This window comes from Bacillus rossius, chromosome 1 (genome assembly GCF_032445375.1).
Source record: "Bacillus rossius redtenbacheri isolate Brsri chromosome 1, Brsri_v3, whole genome shotgun sequence".
In the NCBI taxonomy this organism is placed as follows: Eukaryota; Metazoa; Arthropoda; class Insecta; order Phasmatodea; family Bacillidae; genus Bacillus; species Bacillus rossius.
In genome coordinates, this window is record NC_086330.1 from 72,103,421 (window position 1) to 72,119,657 (window position 16,237).

The 16,237-nt window shown below is 36.9% G+C and overlaps 1 protein-coding gene across 2 annotated transcripts in view; it reads right to left on the reverse strand.

Moving 5' to 3' along the window:
- The window catches only part of LOC134537608 (aldehyde dehydrogenase, mitochondrial), a 108,492-nt gene that overhangs the window by 29,207 nt on the left and 63,048 nt on the right, over positions 1 to 16,237 (reverse strand). For both annotated transcript variants that reach the window (XM_063378218.1, XM_063378229.1), the window contains exon 6: positions 11,843 to 11,992. In XM_063378218.1, the coding sequence (XP_063234288.1) occupies positions 11,843 to 11,992 (150 nt within the window). The remainder of the gene's footprint in view (positions 1 to 11,842; positions 11,993 to 16,237) is intronic.

A 16,237-nucleotide genomic window follows, 5' to 3' on the forward strand; every position in this document is an offset into this window, starting at 1 on the left:
CACCTCGACTAATAAATCGTGTGTAGATCTGCCGTCTACTGCGCTATAGGATGTAATCGTCTCGGCCGAGGGAATTTTTCCCTAAACTTTTCTTTATCTTCTGTTAGTCAGCCAACCCGAATAGCTACGTTTTAGTATATTTTTTTAAATTCTTTTCTTTGGGCTTCCGCGACATCTCCGCGTCGCGCGTCCCAACTGGAGATCGCGCAACATGAGTGGAATCATCTGTCATCATCACCCTGCTTCGGCAGGGTGCAAGAGATACCCATCGATTGAAGAAACACCCCCGTCATGCGAGTCACCCCTCCACAAATGGTCGTGATTGAAAGTCAATTGAGTGAACCCCAACAAAATTTATTCTGTTCTTCCCGCCAAATTTTACCTGGTCGTGAGTTCTGAAACAACAAAATTTCACAAATCCTGGTGTGCCAGTGGACAGGGGAGAAGTTTTTGTTAACGATGTAAAGTTATATCTTCAGTAATTAGGACTCAAGAAGAATCAACCCTTATCAGACATGGTGATATTGTTTTTTTTTTTTGCATAAGATTCAAAACTAAGGCAATATATTCTAAATATTTTTGTAAACATTTCACTATGGCTAGAACCTTGTTAAATTTTTGCTAAATTCGCGGTCCGGACTCGCTAGCACTATAAATGGTGTTCATATTTTCTTCATTAATGATTGCTAAGATGTTAATTTGTTGATCGATGGTTAATCTGCCTAGATCTTTTCTGGTAAAATCTATTAAAAGAAAGGTTATGCACTACATAAAATAATTTATTTATTTATTTATTTATTTATTTGTAATTGTAACATGCCAACCAACAAGACAAAGCCTTTAATGGTTGGCACACAATTAGATACATATACACTCACAATAATAAACATAAATGAAAAACACAAAACAATACAATATAATACATATAAAAACAAAACACACATAACGAAAGACAATAAAACAAAAATCAAACGTTACAATTTAGACAATACAGAACTAAAACACATATTATCATTAGGAACAAAGGAAAATAATTAAAGTCTTTATCAAATTTATTAAAATTGGTTATTAGCCTAAAGATAATATAATTATTTCTGTTTACTGTACATAAAGTGGAAGTTAAACGACTGTTAAAAGGAGGTACTCTTAAACCGGTGTTGTCAAGTATATATTTACAGTTTAATTTGTTAGTATAACATTTTTTAATAAAAATAAAGTCAAGTAATTCTCTTCGACTTGAGAGAGATATCAGATTGGGTACAGGAAGTTGTTTTTGAATAATAATATTTATTAATTTATTCTGTATATTTTCAATTTTCATATTATCGCACATATTGATGTTGTTCCAAATTACTGAGCAGTATTCTAGTTTTGACCTAATTAATGCTAAATAAAGTGAGAGGATAGAATCAGTTTTGGTAGCATAACATGTGACATATTTAATTAAAGCTAATGTTCTTCGGGAACTAGAAATTAAATGTTGAACATGTTGGTGAAAGAACAATTTAGAATCTAGAATGATACCTAAATCTTTGAGAGAAGAGGATTTCTGAATAAGGTGTTGCCCAATTTATAATCGTATTTGATAGGAAGGTATTTTCTGGTAAAGGATATTATTTTTGTTTTGCCTTTGTTGAGGGTCACAAGATTGGCTTTACACCAGTTATTAATTTCATTAATGTCAGTTTGTAATAATAAACAGTCATTAAAAGAGAAAATTTTTCTACTTATTTTTAGATCATCTGCGAATAGAGTGCCAGAAGAATGATTCAGAATTTGAGTAATGTCATCAATAAATATGTTAAAAAGTAAAGGAGACAAGGTACCACCTTGAGGAACTCCAGAACTAGCTATAAAATTTGAAGAATTGGAGTTGTTGATAGATACAAAAAAAGTTCGATTTTTAAGGTAGCTAGAAAACCAATTAATATAATTGTCACTAAGACCGAAATTATGTAACTTGCCTAATAGTAATGAATGGTTTACAGTATCAAAAGCTTTAGCAAGATCAAAATAGCAGGCATATAAATAAACCAGGAAGCCTGTAGATCACATGACTTATTTTGTTGTTTTTATTTAATTGAGTACCTATATAGATCTACTAATCCACTAACTCCCAAATGGATTGTGTGTAGGGAGTTTCTAAATTGTTTTGTTCCCCGCCTCGTGCCACCTCTGGTGATGTTAGAATTTTATGTCAATTTTGTAGCTTGTTGCTCAGCTGTTTCCTAGGACTTTTAAGAGGGCACGAGGGGTGTTACACAAATATTTCTATTGTAGTAAAACAAGCATAATAATCAAACATGCACAAATACACAAATATTTACAGAAATTGATTATCTTAGTTCATTAAAATATTTTAATAAGGACTCTATTATCCACTGTTTATTTATGTAATAACCACATTTAAAACTGTTTTCATGGAAAAAACATTAAAGTTTAAAGGGGTGAGATATAAAACAGAAAGATACCATCTTAGTTTCAACATAATTTTCAAGCTTACATTACCAAAGTTTTGGTTATAGGCGTATGGTTTACCGTGGCATGTGGCACAAATTGGAAATGAAGTTGTTTGCTATGGCAAACAATACTGCCGTGACCAAATGCTATAACATATAGTGAATAAACTTCACAATATTTACTTTCAAATTTTTCTAATGGTTTGCTATTAAACGTAGTGCTGTTGCAATGTAAATTGCAGGAAATGCTACTGTACAATGTGGGGAAATAATGCATTGATACTATACGGAAAATGCCGATGCAAGTAAAAAAAAAGCGCTACAGAAGTGAAACTTCTTGCTTATTAGTAGGGACATGAATTTTTCGCGAGCACGAATTTTTCCTGCCAACTCATGAATTTCGTACCAAAACACGAATTTATAACTTTCACAGACAACTGCACTATATCAATCACTTTTCGCGAAAACAGATAAGAAGTTTTGTTTTCCGTGATTCTTTATTACTTCTGCCAAGAACATCAATATGCGCCGCCTCATAACATTGTTTATTTTCGGCGTAACGCTGTTTGCAAATAAAGTACTTACAATTATTTATTACGATTTTGAAGTTTGTTGTTCCAGATCATGTTTTTTTTATAATTAGAAACAATTTAATAACCTTTATTTTGGTCTGAATTTTACGTGTAAGTACCACACAGTGAGTCAACAAACAAAATTATGAAAACAAAACACTGTGCGACCTGTGGAAACTAGAAGCCATTTTGAAGAAAAAAGATCAGTTCAGTAGTACCAATAGATGAGAAGCAAAAAGACTGAATTTCTGATTTGTTTATATCCGTCGATTTACGTTGCGAACCAGAGCTTTAATAGTTATTTAACACAGCTGTATATTAATTAATGTGTTTTGAATTTACCGTATAAACCCACGTACCATCTGCCCCCGGGTAAGACCCGCACCCTTATTTTTAGAATGCCATGGTGGGAAAAAATGTTTTTATAGCAAATCTGCATGGAAAAAAAAAAATTTAGTCATGATTTCTTTTCCTTTCAAACAGTAACAAACCGTAAAGAATTAACAAAAAAGTACTAAGCTACTTATTACAGCCTCGGCAGTTGTGTTAAAAGTGTACAGAAGGCAGGCAACTGCAATGTCCAATGTGGCAACATCGCGCGAGTAGAACGTGGCATCGGCGCGCGCGATCGATAACCACACGCTGTGTGCGCGTGACCTTGGCCAGCTCCCAGCTGTTTACAGTTACAATCTTCCGCGTCCATTATCGTGCGCTGGGCAATGACCTCGTTCAAACAAATAAACGATAAAGCACGCGAGTCCTAGCCACGCATAATAAAAACTATTTTTATTAAATGCATAAAAAAAACCTTGTGCCTAAATGTGACATATTCTACATAAAAATATAAATTAGGTTAACACAAATACGGCATTTATTTAGGCTTAAATAAAAGTGACGAACAAAATCACACAGACAATAAAATTATCAAAAGAATAACATGATGTCACAGCCGTCGGCCAAGAACGGACTTTCCTCACAGCTGTATGTAGAACGGACTTTCCTCACAGCTGTATGTAGTCGTAGAGTTTTTCCTCTATCTCCGGAAACTTTGCTACCGCACCACGGAATGCACGTCTATCGCCACTGGCCGAAAGCAGTTTGTCTTTACTTTTCCTCCAATCCTCCACACATGATTCGTCGACATCATATTTGCCCAGCGGCACGGTTACCGATTTCTTCCGCTTCACTGATTATTTTTAATTTTTCCACAACTGTGAAAGAACACAAATTTTTACGATTCATTACAATACTTGCAGCCAACACACGTGTAAAACCACTGGGTACTTTGCAAATGAGGATAGGACAGTGCGTGGGAGCGCGCGTTTGTAACCAGCGAACAAAGACTATATAAGCCAGCGAAGCTGCAGTGTGACAACGCTATAAGTAGAGGCACTGGAAAATAGCGTTTATAATGGCTGTTTGTAGCATTTATATTCTGCCATATAGCATTTATATAGCTTTAATTTTAATTCTTCTCCCAGTTTATGCGGATGTTGCAAGCTTTGCACATAAGTATGTTAGTGTCACTAACATAGAAATGGTGCGACTTGTATTGCTCTGCTAACTGCACGTGAGACGTGAATGCACGGTAACAGATTTTGTCCGTCCCAAAAAAAAAAAAGTTCTAACTGAATTGCACGCGAACGCGATACAGAAAACCAACTTTAATAACCTTAATTTTATTGTGAATAGCAGCGCAATATTTTAGTTTCACAGATTACAGTTTGTTTTTCTGGTTAGGAAATTAGGAAAACATTAGGTACGTTCAACAAATGAGCGACAAAAGCAGAGAGCTACATTGCTGCCATCTTTTTTTCCCGTTAAAGTGCTAACGAATTTTACTGAAGTAGATTTTCGTATTTTTTTGTAGTTGCCAAATATAAGCTGCGTATGTTGTAAACTTAAATTAATGCATTTTTATCTTTTAGTTGTTGTCATTTAACAGTAAATAATTTGATTGCTTGTGTTAATATCGTGCACGCACGCACGCGTTGACAAACATGGCCGCTTGAATGTTTTCACCTTTTGTCTATGAATGTTTTCTTCACTTTCTTTCCCGTGAAAATATTCATGCACGTAAATAAACGTCTCTTTAATCGTTTACATTTGTTTGGGTCGTATGTTACGTTTGCCGTTACCTAACCAAGTTTCCGCGCGAGCCTATGCATATTTAAATTGTGTTTCGTGTTATTTACAAGATTCATAGATTGTGTTGATTGTTTACATGGCTCGCCATCGTCACCGTTTATTAGGTAATCTTCAAACGCGGTAAGAAGATGCATACAATAAAGAATGTTCTTAATTGTATGAGGTCAGGCCTTTAATAATAAGAAATGCTTTATTTAAAAATATTAGGTAAACCTAAAATTTACTGGAAATTTTAATATTACTTGAAATTTTAATAATTACTTCTAAAAACGGGATTGTAGCGTTTATTCGTCAGTAAACCATTTTGTCGCTTTTATTCGCGCCTATATCGTTTTTATGATTTTCCAGTGCCTCTAGCTATAAGGAATGTGACCTTGACTGTCTGCCGCTTCCTTCCCCTCCTTTTCCCCTACCCCTCTTCTCTATCGCAGCAACCACCAGTCGCGCCGGCGTTATTTTGTCACCGTGCAAAAATGGCCCAAGACCCATGTAACACCCGCACCCTACTTTTTCGAACCTCATTTTTTTAAAAAAGGTGCGGGTGGTACGTACGGTACATCACGTCGATTTCTACAAATTTACGATACCTTGAAAATCAACATTTATTAGTGTTTGTGTTTACATATTCTTTTATGCTCATGCTCGACAATGAAAACGTTCATTACCCCCCGTAGAGCCCACGACTTGATATTGACAAAAGAAAGAAAACCTGTTCTCCGTTCCCCTGGTTTTTTGGAGTACAGTAGAACCCCAATTATCCGCGACTCGATCATCCGATTCGCGGATTAACCGCGATTTATGTCCATCAAGTCCAATTTTTTAGTTACATATAACCAATGATTCTAAATGTATCTAAATGTTAAAATACTTTGCAAAATGTATGTTGATCAAAGTACTTTGACTCAGTTATGTTTATATACACAAAGTTTTTAAAAAAATACTAGTACATACATACGTATGTACATAATATTTTTGTGTTCCGTGTTACGTGAATAGATTATACACTGGTGCGCGATTCCACGTCCGCATGACCGGACTGTACACTCCCGCGCGCAGTACGGCGCCGTGCCACAGAGATTACCCGGCGCATGGAGACAGTCCATTCCATTAGTGTACGTTGTTGAAGCGTGAAGGTGGTGATAATTTTATGTATTGTAACAGTGATCTGCATTCCTACGGATTATACCGTTGTGTTGTGCGGAAGTGTTGAGCGCAACATTTCATCATGTCATCAAATGAACAGAAAAGAAAGCGAGTGGTACTGTCCATCGACAGCAAAACAAAAATTATAGAAAGATTTCAGAGTGGAGAAACGATTGCAAACTTGCGACTGAGTTTAATGTCGGTAACACAACAGTGCGCGACATCATAAAACATCGCGAAAAAATCCTTCAGTTTGCTTCACAGGCTGACACTTCAAGTGGATTAAATAAACGCAAGACGATGAAAGAATCCACATTTAGCAGCTTGGACACTTGTTTGTTTGAATGGTTTCAACAGAAAAGGTCGGAGGGTGTACCATTAAGTGGCGTAATTTTATCACAGCAGACGTAAATTTAAAAAAAAAAAAAAACTAGGCTTGACAGAAGAACCATTTTCCTGTTATATTACTTCTCCGTTATTTTATGAGCACCGACTGTACGGAAGTGTGTGTGTTGCAACTAGTGCTTGGCACGCAAGATAAATTCAGCCTATCACTTGCTGACGCGGCGCAGTGATACGACGGTGTTTGTTTATTTCAAAACTCAGCTAAGAGTGAACGGAGAATAGATATAACGACCCCTCACGGTTCCCGAGATTAGGGTCGTTATAAGATTTCCGACCCATCTGCAACACTAAGTCATAATAGGCCGTTTTTGCACTAATTCCACGTTCAGCAAGCTAAAAATAAAAAATCTAACATTTAAAATTCATATAAATAAAAGGGGATAAAAACACCGTGAATTATACGAGACAGAGACACCGTTTCAAAACCATCAAATCAAGTCTCAATGCACTGGTATGAAAAATCTTATCTCGAAAATAATTTTGAAGGCAGTCGTTCTGTAAAACAATAACCAGCCCGATGGTGTTACTGACAACATAGCAATGAGCTAAGTGTGGCAGCGTCGCTTACGGGCGATGAAAAGAATGCGCGACCTTGGCAGCTATCAGCTGTCTTGGGCCCTCGGACTGGCGGGCGGCTAGTCACACACCTCGGTGCAACAACGACTCGCGTGCCCACGTCTCCGCACACGAAAGACTTAAAAACCACTGCTGCCCAGCACTAAGCAGTCCGCTTCTATGTCAACAACGCACACGCACACAAAGCATGTGTATATATGTAATCTCCGAATGTCCACAGATGGCTGTCTGTGGGCTAATGACCTTTGAGGCAAGCATGACTCGGCTAACCGCGATTTTCGATTATCCGACTCACTCGTCCCCTTCATTAACACGGATAATCGGGGTTCTACTGTATTTTAATTAAATATATGTGACGCGACGGTGAAATGATTGACTAGGCCTACGTTAAATGTAACGGCTGTAAGAAAACATTCAAAGTGCGTCGGTGATATTAACCTTAATTTCGAAATTCGGTGGGTGGTTGGCTGAAAATGCCTAACCAAAAGGTTTGTGCAGCAGACAGGGCTTTTCAGTACAAAAAGGACGATTTTTATTGCCTAGACAAAAAAAAAATGTAATGTGTAAATTCTGTAATTGTCAAGTGTCATGGGAGAGAAAATATTCAGTATAAAAACAGCTAAAATCAGCTAAACATGTGAGTAGTGTAAGCGAACGTGATAAAAAAAGTTCTCAGCTCCAGACGTAAATTGCAACATGTTTCAGTAGTGCTGAAAAGTGGAAACAGACAGTTGAGCATTTGGGAAAAAGAGTCACAGATACATTCTTTAGTGCTAACATAACCCTTGAAAAGCTTGAAAATGAACACTTGCAACATTTCTTTAATGAATTTATTGAAGGAAGTGGTGATATTCCCTGTGTGAGGGTTTTGCGGGAAATATATCTGCCTGCCCTACAAGAAGAGAGAGTAACTTCAATGAAGAAAGAACTGAAGGGTAAGTGCATATCTGTACTGTGACGAGACAACAGATGAAAGGGGACAGTGCATTTTTGTGGGTTTATTTAAAATTATCGAAGCTACTGACTCTCTTGAAGTTGTTGTGGCCGATGTTCACAACCTTGAAACGGCAGATTCTAAAAGTTGTTCCAGAGCAATTTAACAATCTCTTCAAAAATATGAAGTAGAACATGATGACGTTGTGGCTTTAGTATCTGATTCTGCAAGATTTATGGTCAAAAGTTTTTAAACTCTGAAAAACTATTTTCAGACCAAGTTCTGATTATTCAGTGCTGGCCAAATAAGTTGAATCTTGTGATAAATGTCCTAGCCAAGCACTTACCTTAGCTGCAAAATGCTACATCGAAGGTTAAGTCTGCTTTCTTGAATACTAGGAAGCGAAATCATCTTTTCAGAGCATTCCTTGATGAGAAGTATCCAGGCCAAAACATTTCTCTCTTTCCAATGCCAATCATAACTCGGTGGTCATCATGGTTCAATTCTGTGTGCTATATAGCTGACCATCTCTATACAATTGTGGAGTTCATGAAAACCAAAGAAGTTGTCAGCACAAGTAATGCAGGTGTTGAGTACATGTTGGCAGCTTCTGAAGAAGAAATCTTGTGAATTGACATAGAGGCAGTGTTTGTCAAAGAAGCTTGTTAGGATGTAGATCTCGTTAAAAAGCTGAAAGGAGCTTCCTATCCATGCAGTCATGGTCTTCATGGTGACATACGCAAGATATAACAAGTGTTGGAACTTGCTGAATCTGTTCATTTGGGTCCGAAAATGACAGAAAAGCTTGGAAAGTGTGGAAAACTAGTCACTAAAGGGAAAGTGACAGCCGTCTGCTTCTCATGGACAGAAAAAATTGCTTGCTTTAAAAGCAAGTGATCCATCATCCAAATTTTTTACAGATGTTAGTGATTTCAATCCTAGTGAAATTGTATCCACAAATATAACTGTGGATGTGTGTAAACAATTGAAACATGTGCTGTTTTTCACAGAACTTGATGACCATACAATACTGAAGGGTTTCAAACAGTTGCAGGTACTGGTAAAAAAACAGTTAGTTGAAGATGGGAAAGTGGACATAGTTGCAGTTCTTATTGCTTTTTCCACTTTGCAAAGGCTGCCCTCAAGACAGTATGGTTGCCTTGTGCAAATGTTGATTGTGAGAGGTTTTTTCCTTCATACAACAATATACTTGGTGATAAACGCCACAATTTGAAACAAGAAAACCTTGACTCATTAAGCAAGGTTTACTTTGAGAAAAGTAGCACACAGTGATATACAGAGGCTAATCAACACTGTATCTGTACCAAGTGGAAGTTTTTAACTTGACTCTTTTGTACTAAGTTATTTATATATTCAATTTTACAGTGAAACACCACCAGTGATTTTTTTTATTTTACCTGCAGTTATGGTAACATGAAACGGGTCTTAAAATGCAAATATTTTAAGACATTTAAGTGCTTTTAACTTTGTTGAATGTGAGTAGGCCTTCTAATGATTTTATTAAAATTTGTTATAGGTTATAGGTTATAGTGTTATATTTGTAGATCTTTAAGTTTTGCTCTTTCAGCCTATTAGCATGAATAATACAGTAAAAAACATTGTGGTCTTTTATTATTAAAAATATGTTTTGTCGTGAATTTGAAAACACTGAAAACATGCCACCTACTATTATCATACCTGCCAACTTTGGCTAGTCCAAAAGCGGGAGGTGTTTTAGTGGAGTAAATACTTGTTCCCCGCAATAAAGCGGGGGGCCCGGGAAAATTTTGTTTATTTTGTAAATTTTGAAAAAAATTTTAAAGAGTAAACCAGCATGATCAGCTCAAGCAATGGAGAAATTGTGCTCCAAAATAAAATACGTTAACAAACACTCTGCTTTTGTCACACTATCTTCTTTCTGACTTGTGTCACGAAAAAAATCTAATTTCTGATTTGATGCTATATGCATTTAGCATTGACGGCATGTTTCTTCGTATTTATATGCTTCACAATGTCGCCCTTTCCGGCATGCGAGACGGAAAAATCACGACACAAAGAACAAAATGCAGCATGTTCACCTTTCCTCGATTGCAAAATGCACGGAAATTCGTCACTAAAGGTCTTCTTGTACACAGCAAGATACTTCACTGTAGGCTTACTTAGCGCCATTTCTATTAAATCCCCATTGCGGAGTAGGCCTACAACTAAACAACGCGTACAAAATACTCATCACGCAACTGCTTCCACAAAATAATATTTTTATGAATACACCGTTGAATAAATTCGAAGACTGTACTATTATGCTACCTCTACACTTTGTCTGTGAGCACAGACGTGAACAAAGACGAATTTGTTCGGGGACGAACAAACAATTCACACGTAGCCGGCTAACAAACCGAAGCGAATTTGGGCACGAATGTAAACAGTGGTATCATAAACTCATTATTAATCAAGTCCGTCTTTATTTCAAACCAACACCACCGAAAACACAGTTTACAATGTTGACAAAACACGCCATCTTGGAAAACAAATGCAACCTTTTTTCTGGTTGGCTAACAAACACCAATGACGAACGTGTACCAAAACAGCTCCCATAATTATCGTAAATAACTACGTTTCTTTCTTAGATGTACGCTTTAGCCGACAATTGTGGGCATTTAGGCTAATAAAATAAATACACGTTATGGTACGAACCGTAGTTACTATACAATTGTACGGAATAATGGTAGAAACATATTAATTCTATAAATTTATTGCATTAAAAACTTCAAGAGAAACAGAACCAAAAAACGGGAGATTGAATGACAAATCGGGAGGGCGGGAGAAAGGGTGTAAAATCGGGAGTCTTCCGCCTAAAGCGGGAGGGTTGGCAGGTATGTATTATGAATTAAAGTACCGACCGCTTTTTAATGTTTAAAAACACTGACAAAATCACGTCTCTACTTATTAGGTACAGATAGAGATAAATTATTTACATTTCCAATCACACTATTCACATAAAAATGAATGATACTATTTGCACACAGCCGTTATGAAAACTGAGGAGTAGACAAACACAAGCAGCGATATTAGAATCTCGTAGCATCACTGCTGCGTCATTTCTACCTCACCTCTGTCGTCTCCCCTACCGAACCTTACAACTTGCAAATCACATGCTACACTACGTACCAATTCCTCCCCACTTCAAACTGCTAGTGCATGCATTGGAGCGGTGTCACCGCTGACGCACTCTCCTCCTCTACCGGTTCCCCCACCACGTACATAACTATTACCCTCATGCGATCGGAATTTTCGTAATGCTCGAAAATTGTAGTCCCATCAGCATAGAAGTTTCACTTTAAAAATACATTAATCACTGGTATTCGTAAATTCTGGGTACATAAGAAATCATTTGATAGTTATGAACATGCTAAATGATACTCGTATGATTTGTGAGTTAAACATCCACTCAACCACTTAAAAGTTATATCGATGTCATTTCTCACACTGACAGGCTTGTGTCGACAAAACGGAGCTTGATCATGATTGATAAAACTGTTTGCTGCACCTTCCAAACAAGAGGCAGAGAGCCATAACAGACATGACAGTCATGAAGTGCAGCTCACCATGTTGAAGAACAGCCCGAAATGGGCCTGCTCGACAGCGTAGTCCAAGTCAACGTCTCCCAGGATGATGTTTGGAGACTTTCCTCCCAGCTCGAGAGTAACCTTCTTCAGGTTGCTCTTGCCCGACCCCTCCTGGATCAGCTTGCCAACCTAACAGCAACCAACAGTCATGAGCTACTTCATTCTGTGGTATTTAACACTTAGCATGGAGTCATTCACGATAAAATATTAATCTTAATCATGCATAGTTCTTAAATGAAACAAAAAATCATGAAGTAGAAAATATATTTTAGAATTCAGCACTTTTTATTTCCTCTGTATTGTCTACGTGTCTTTAGATAGCATATTACAGTAAACACTGAAATACTAAACTGCTTAAAACAAATGCAAGCAGTAAGTAAGAGATGAACAACTGTTGAAGAAAGCAAAGAAGATAATGTTTGCTAGATTCTAACCAAATTATTGGAAACAAAAAGTAAATAGTTTTAATTTTAAAATATTCTCCACAGCACAAGCCCATAAAACAATTTAAAATTATTAATAAAAAAAGTATATACTAAATATATATAATTTTTAAACCTTCATAATTATTTTACTTGCCTGCGAGAATAGCAAAGCATATGCAAAGTACATGTCAATATGAAAACACAGTGAAAATGTTTTATATATTATTAGTCTTACTTAGTATACTATGTCATTGTGAAAGCAATTCCAAATCATAGAATCATCATTTATCATTATTTGTATTTGACTTTTGTGATATAAATTAAATTTCAATATTGACACACTGGTTTTCCTTTTTCACATAATTTGTACGAATCAGGATGCAAGCCTTTTGTTTACATACGATTAGAACCTGAGAAAAACTCACCTACCTCAAGAGACCTTAAAAGCACTAAAGAGAGAAAAGAGAATAGTTTTGTGCAGGAGGATATTATTGTGATACAGAGGATATTATGACCCACTTACAAAAAGAAAATTTCTATCAGTTTACAAAGAAAGCAGTAATGGTTCGAATTCTAAACTTTATTCTGAGCTAGTAAAGTTTTTGACTAAGATGAGCCAAATTTTGTCTCACACATTCTTTTGTTGCCTAATTTGCCAAGTGAATTAACTGTTCGCAGTGTACAGTATGCAGTTATGAATGCTTTTTGTGGCTAACAAACAAAATTAAAGCCCGAAACTTGCGCTAAATTGGACGGTGCACAGAATAGGCATGCAAAATTGGAGGGTTTCCCTTTTATTGGGCGAAGATTTCATATTTCTATCTATCTTGTTTCGTGGGACCAGTCAAAAGTGCATCATGACTTTACGGATAAAGTGCGCAATAAAAATTAATTTTTCTGCAGATAATGCTGCAGTTCAGTTAGGCCGGGTTTATAACATAGTTCCTACCCTCTTGTACAATCAAATATTAAGTAGTTTTTAAGGATACCTTTACATCATCGTCTTCATAACTATCAAGAGGTATAAAACTATTTGTAATATAACCAAATTCCTCAAGGAAATAACAATGTTTGATAGTTAATTCACAAAAAATAATTTTGGGTTATTTTTTTCAATTCTTACAAATACAGTCAAACCTCTATCTATCAAACTCGCATGTATCGATTGTCCGTGTTTATCGTATACTTTCTACGGTCCCGGCAATATTGCCATACAACTAAGGTTAAAAAAGTTCGCTTGTACCGATGTTGGAATTATCGTTTTGTTCGCATTGATCATACAAAATATGTGGTCCCGTCACTATAAATTATAATAGATGATCGTTTAACCATAAAGATTTTGCAGAAATAACTATTTCTTAGAAAGAAACCATCATAAAAACAGTAACGATAGTATACAGTAGTAAAAATCACCTTAAATTTGCAGCCAAGTAATGGACAACGTAAATATGAAGAAAAGACAAATAAACAACACCTTACGAAGAAATATGGATTATGTACCATAACTACAGTACAAACCCAATTGTTATCCTAAGATAATTACCATAAAAAGAACTAAAGATTCTTTGTCGATATCATAATTACTACAGAAGCACGATAGCTACCACATTTGCACTACAGTTACCGTAACAACCGAGAAGTATATTTACCGTGACGGTAATGTATTTATTTATGACATATTAAAATTAAAGAACATTATTGAAAAAAAGGATGTTAAATTTTTATATGTACGTTTGGCACATGTTGCGAAGAAATAATGCGATCTGAAAGAATGCAGTACTACTACGAAAAGTGAAAAGGATACTCGTGGATTTTTAGGTTATGGCAGTCTCTCGTTTTTCAGTAATATCGGCCGAAAATTAACAAGCGTATCGGAAGTCGGCAGAAATGCCGATTCAACTAAATATTGGCAAAATCGGCTTCTTCAGTACAGCTCTACATTTGATGACATGAGTAAACATATTTCAGACTTCAGGATATTGAAAAAGACTAATTGCCATGTAGATTTATTGTGTGTATGTTTTTTTTTTTTGCAAGTGTAAAATGAATTAAGTAAAATACTTTCATTTTTATTTATTTTTCAACTGATTTAACTTTAAAGACAAGTAACTGCTATATTTCTGACACTAATTTTGAGGTTGGAATATTATTTTTTTAAAAATTCTTAGAGTGAAGTCCACATCTATTGAATGTCCGCATCTACTGAATTTTTTTGTTGGTCCCCTGAAAAACGATAGATAGAGGTTTGACTGTAAATCCTTTTTGTACAGAATTATCTCTGGAACATACATCTAACCCAAGCATAGAGTCTACCTGAAATTTGTAACCCTTACATTTAATGGGCTAACTAATTACAGTTTAAAGTAAGGTAAAACACACCTTGTTATCCAAAATTAGTTCCCCCCCCCCCCCCCTTCAAAATTCACCAATTATACTGTGAATGAACAAAGCATTGTTTGCTGCCAAGTCGTAAATAAAGGAAAAAATAAAATGCCCACATTTATCCATTACTTGCATGCTATTAGTCTTTATTAAGGACTTTTTAAGAGTTCTCAGTGAAATTTAAGAACTTAAAAAGACCCTTAATCAATTAAGGAAAACTTAAGGATTTCTCAAAGATATAAAGAAAAAGAATGAACCCTGATAAATAGGCCTATGCACATATCAGTTTTTTTAGTTTGAATTGAATTTGAATACCAAAATTATTCTCGAATACGAATACTTAATACTAATATTGAACTCAACATAATAAAAATGAGATGATTGGAATCTCATAAAAACCTATTTTATCACATCACATTACAACATAATAACATATTATTACGAACGTGAACAAAGCCACGTCACGCGCAGGTGCAGAGCTAGCTGGGCTGTATTACATGCCGCCGTAACATGAGGTGCCGTGCGCACCTGGGTCGCCGCTTTATCTCCCTCCAGCCCTCCGCTCCCCCTGCGCGTAACTGTTAGTTTGACATCCGAAACCTGCCAGCTGCGGAGTTACGCAAGCCGCCGACACATGTTTTCGAGATTTCTGCCGTCGGGATGGCTCGAAATGACGCGACGGGCCCCGGCCGCTCTCGTGAGTTCTGGAATTGCGCAGGGGCCTATATATATGCCCGAGGACATCAGGGCAGGAGTCAGTGGAGTTCAGAGTGAAGTCGGGAGCTTTCCCGCGGCGGAGTTTCCGGGGCGATAGTGCCGCGGGTGCGGCAGAGTGGCGAAGTCCTTGGACGAAGGTTCCAGGGAAGGGAGTGAGTGAGTTCAGTGGAGTCGGGAGTTTTCCCGCGGCGGAGTTTCCGGGCGATAGTGTCGCGGGCGTGGCGGAGTCCCGAGCGAAGTTCCGAGCGAGGCGTCGAGTGGGATCTCGGCGAAGGGTGTGACGGCAGCGGCGGAGTGTGGCGCTGGAGTCCCGCTGCGGAGACCCTCGAGGGGTGCTGCGGCGAGAGTTGCGCCAGAGGTGCGGCCCAGCGAGGTGTGTGGAACGAGTGACTGGGGAATTGACATTTCTTTAAGTGTAATTAATTATTTGCCAATTTCAGAAGATTTTTGTAAGTGACATAAGTAGTGGCAATAAATAAAACTGTGTAGTGTAATAAAATCTTTAATTGGGCTATCCTTTACGAACCCGCGGTAAATCGTAAAAATATAATCTACGTAAGAAAATTTTTACCATTTAAAAATTAAAGGTTATTCAATTTTTGGATTATTTATATTCAAATAAAAAAAGTGTCTGTCACATCACAGCTAATTTAAATTTTTGTGGAGAAACACAAGTTACTTTTCATTTCTGGGGAGTAGAGACTCTTCTAAAAGTCACAATGTTGCTAGCCGGTGAGAAAAGTCTCTCACTGCACACTTGTGTGACAGGTATAGACAAGTATTTTCTTGCCATCCAGTGTATGTGTGCTTGGGTATAAGAGGTAAACGTTATTTCCCCCTTCCTAGTGTG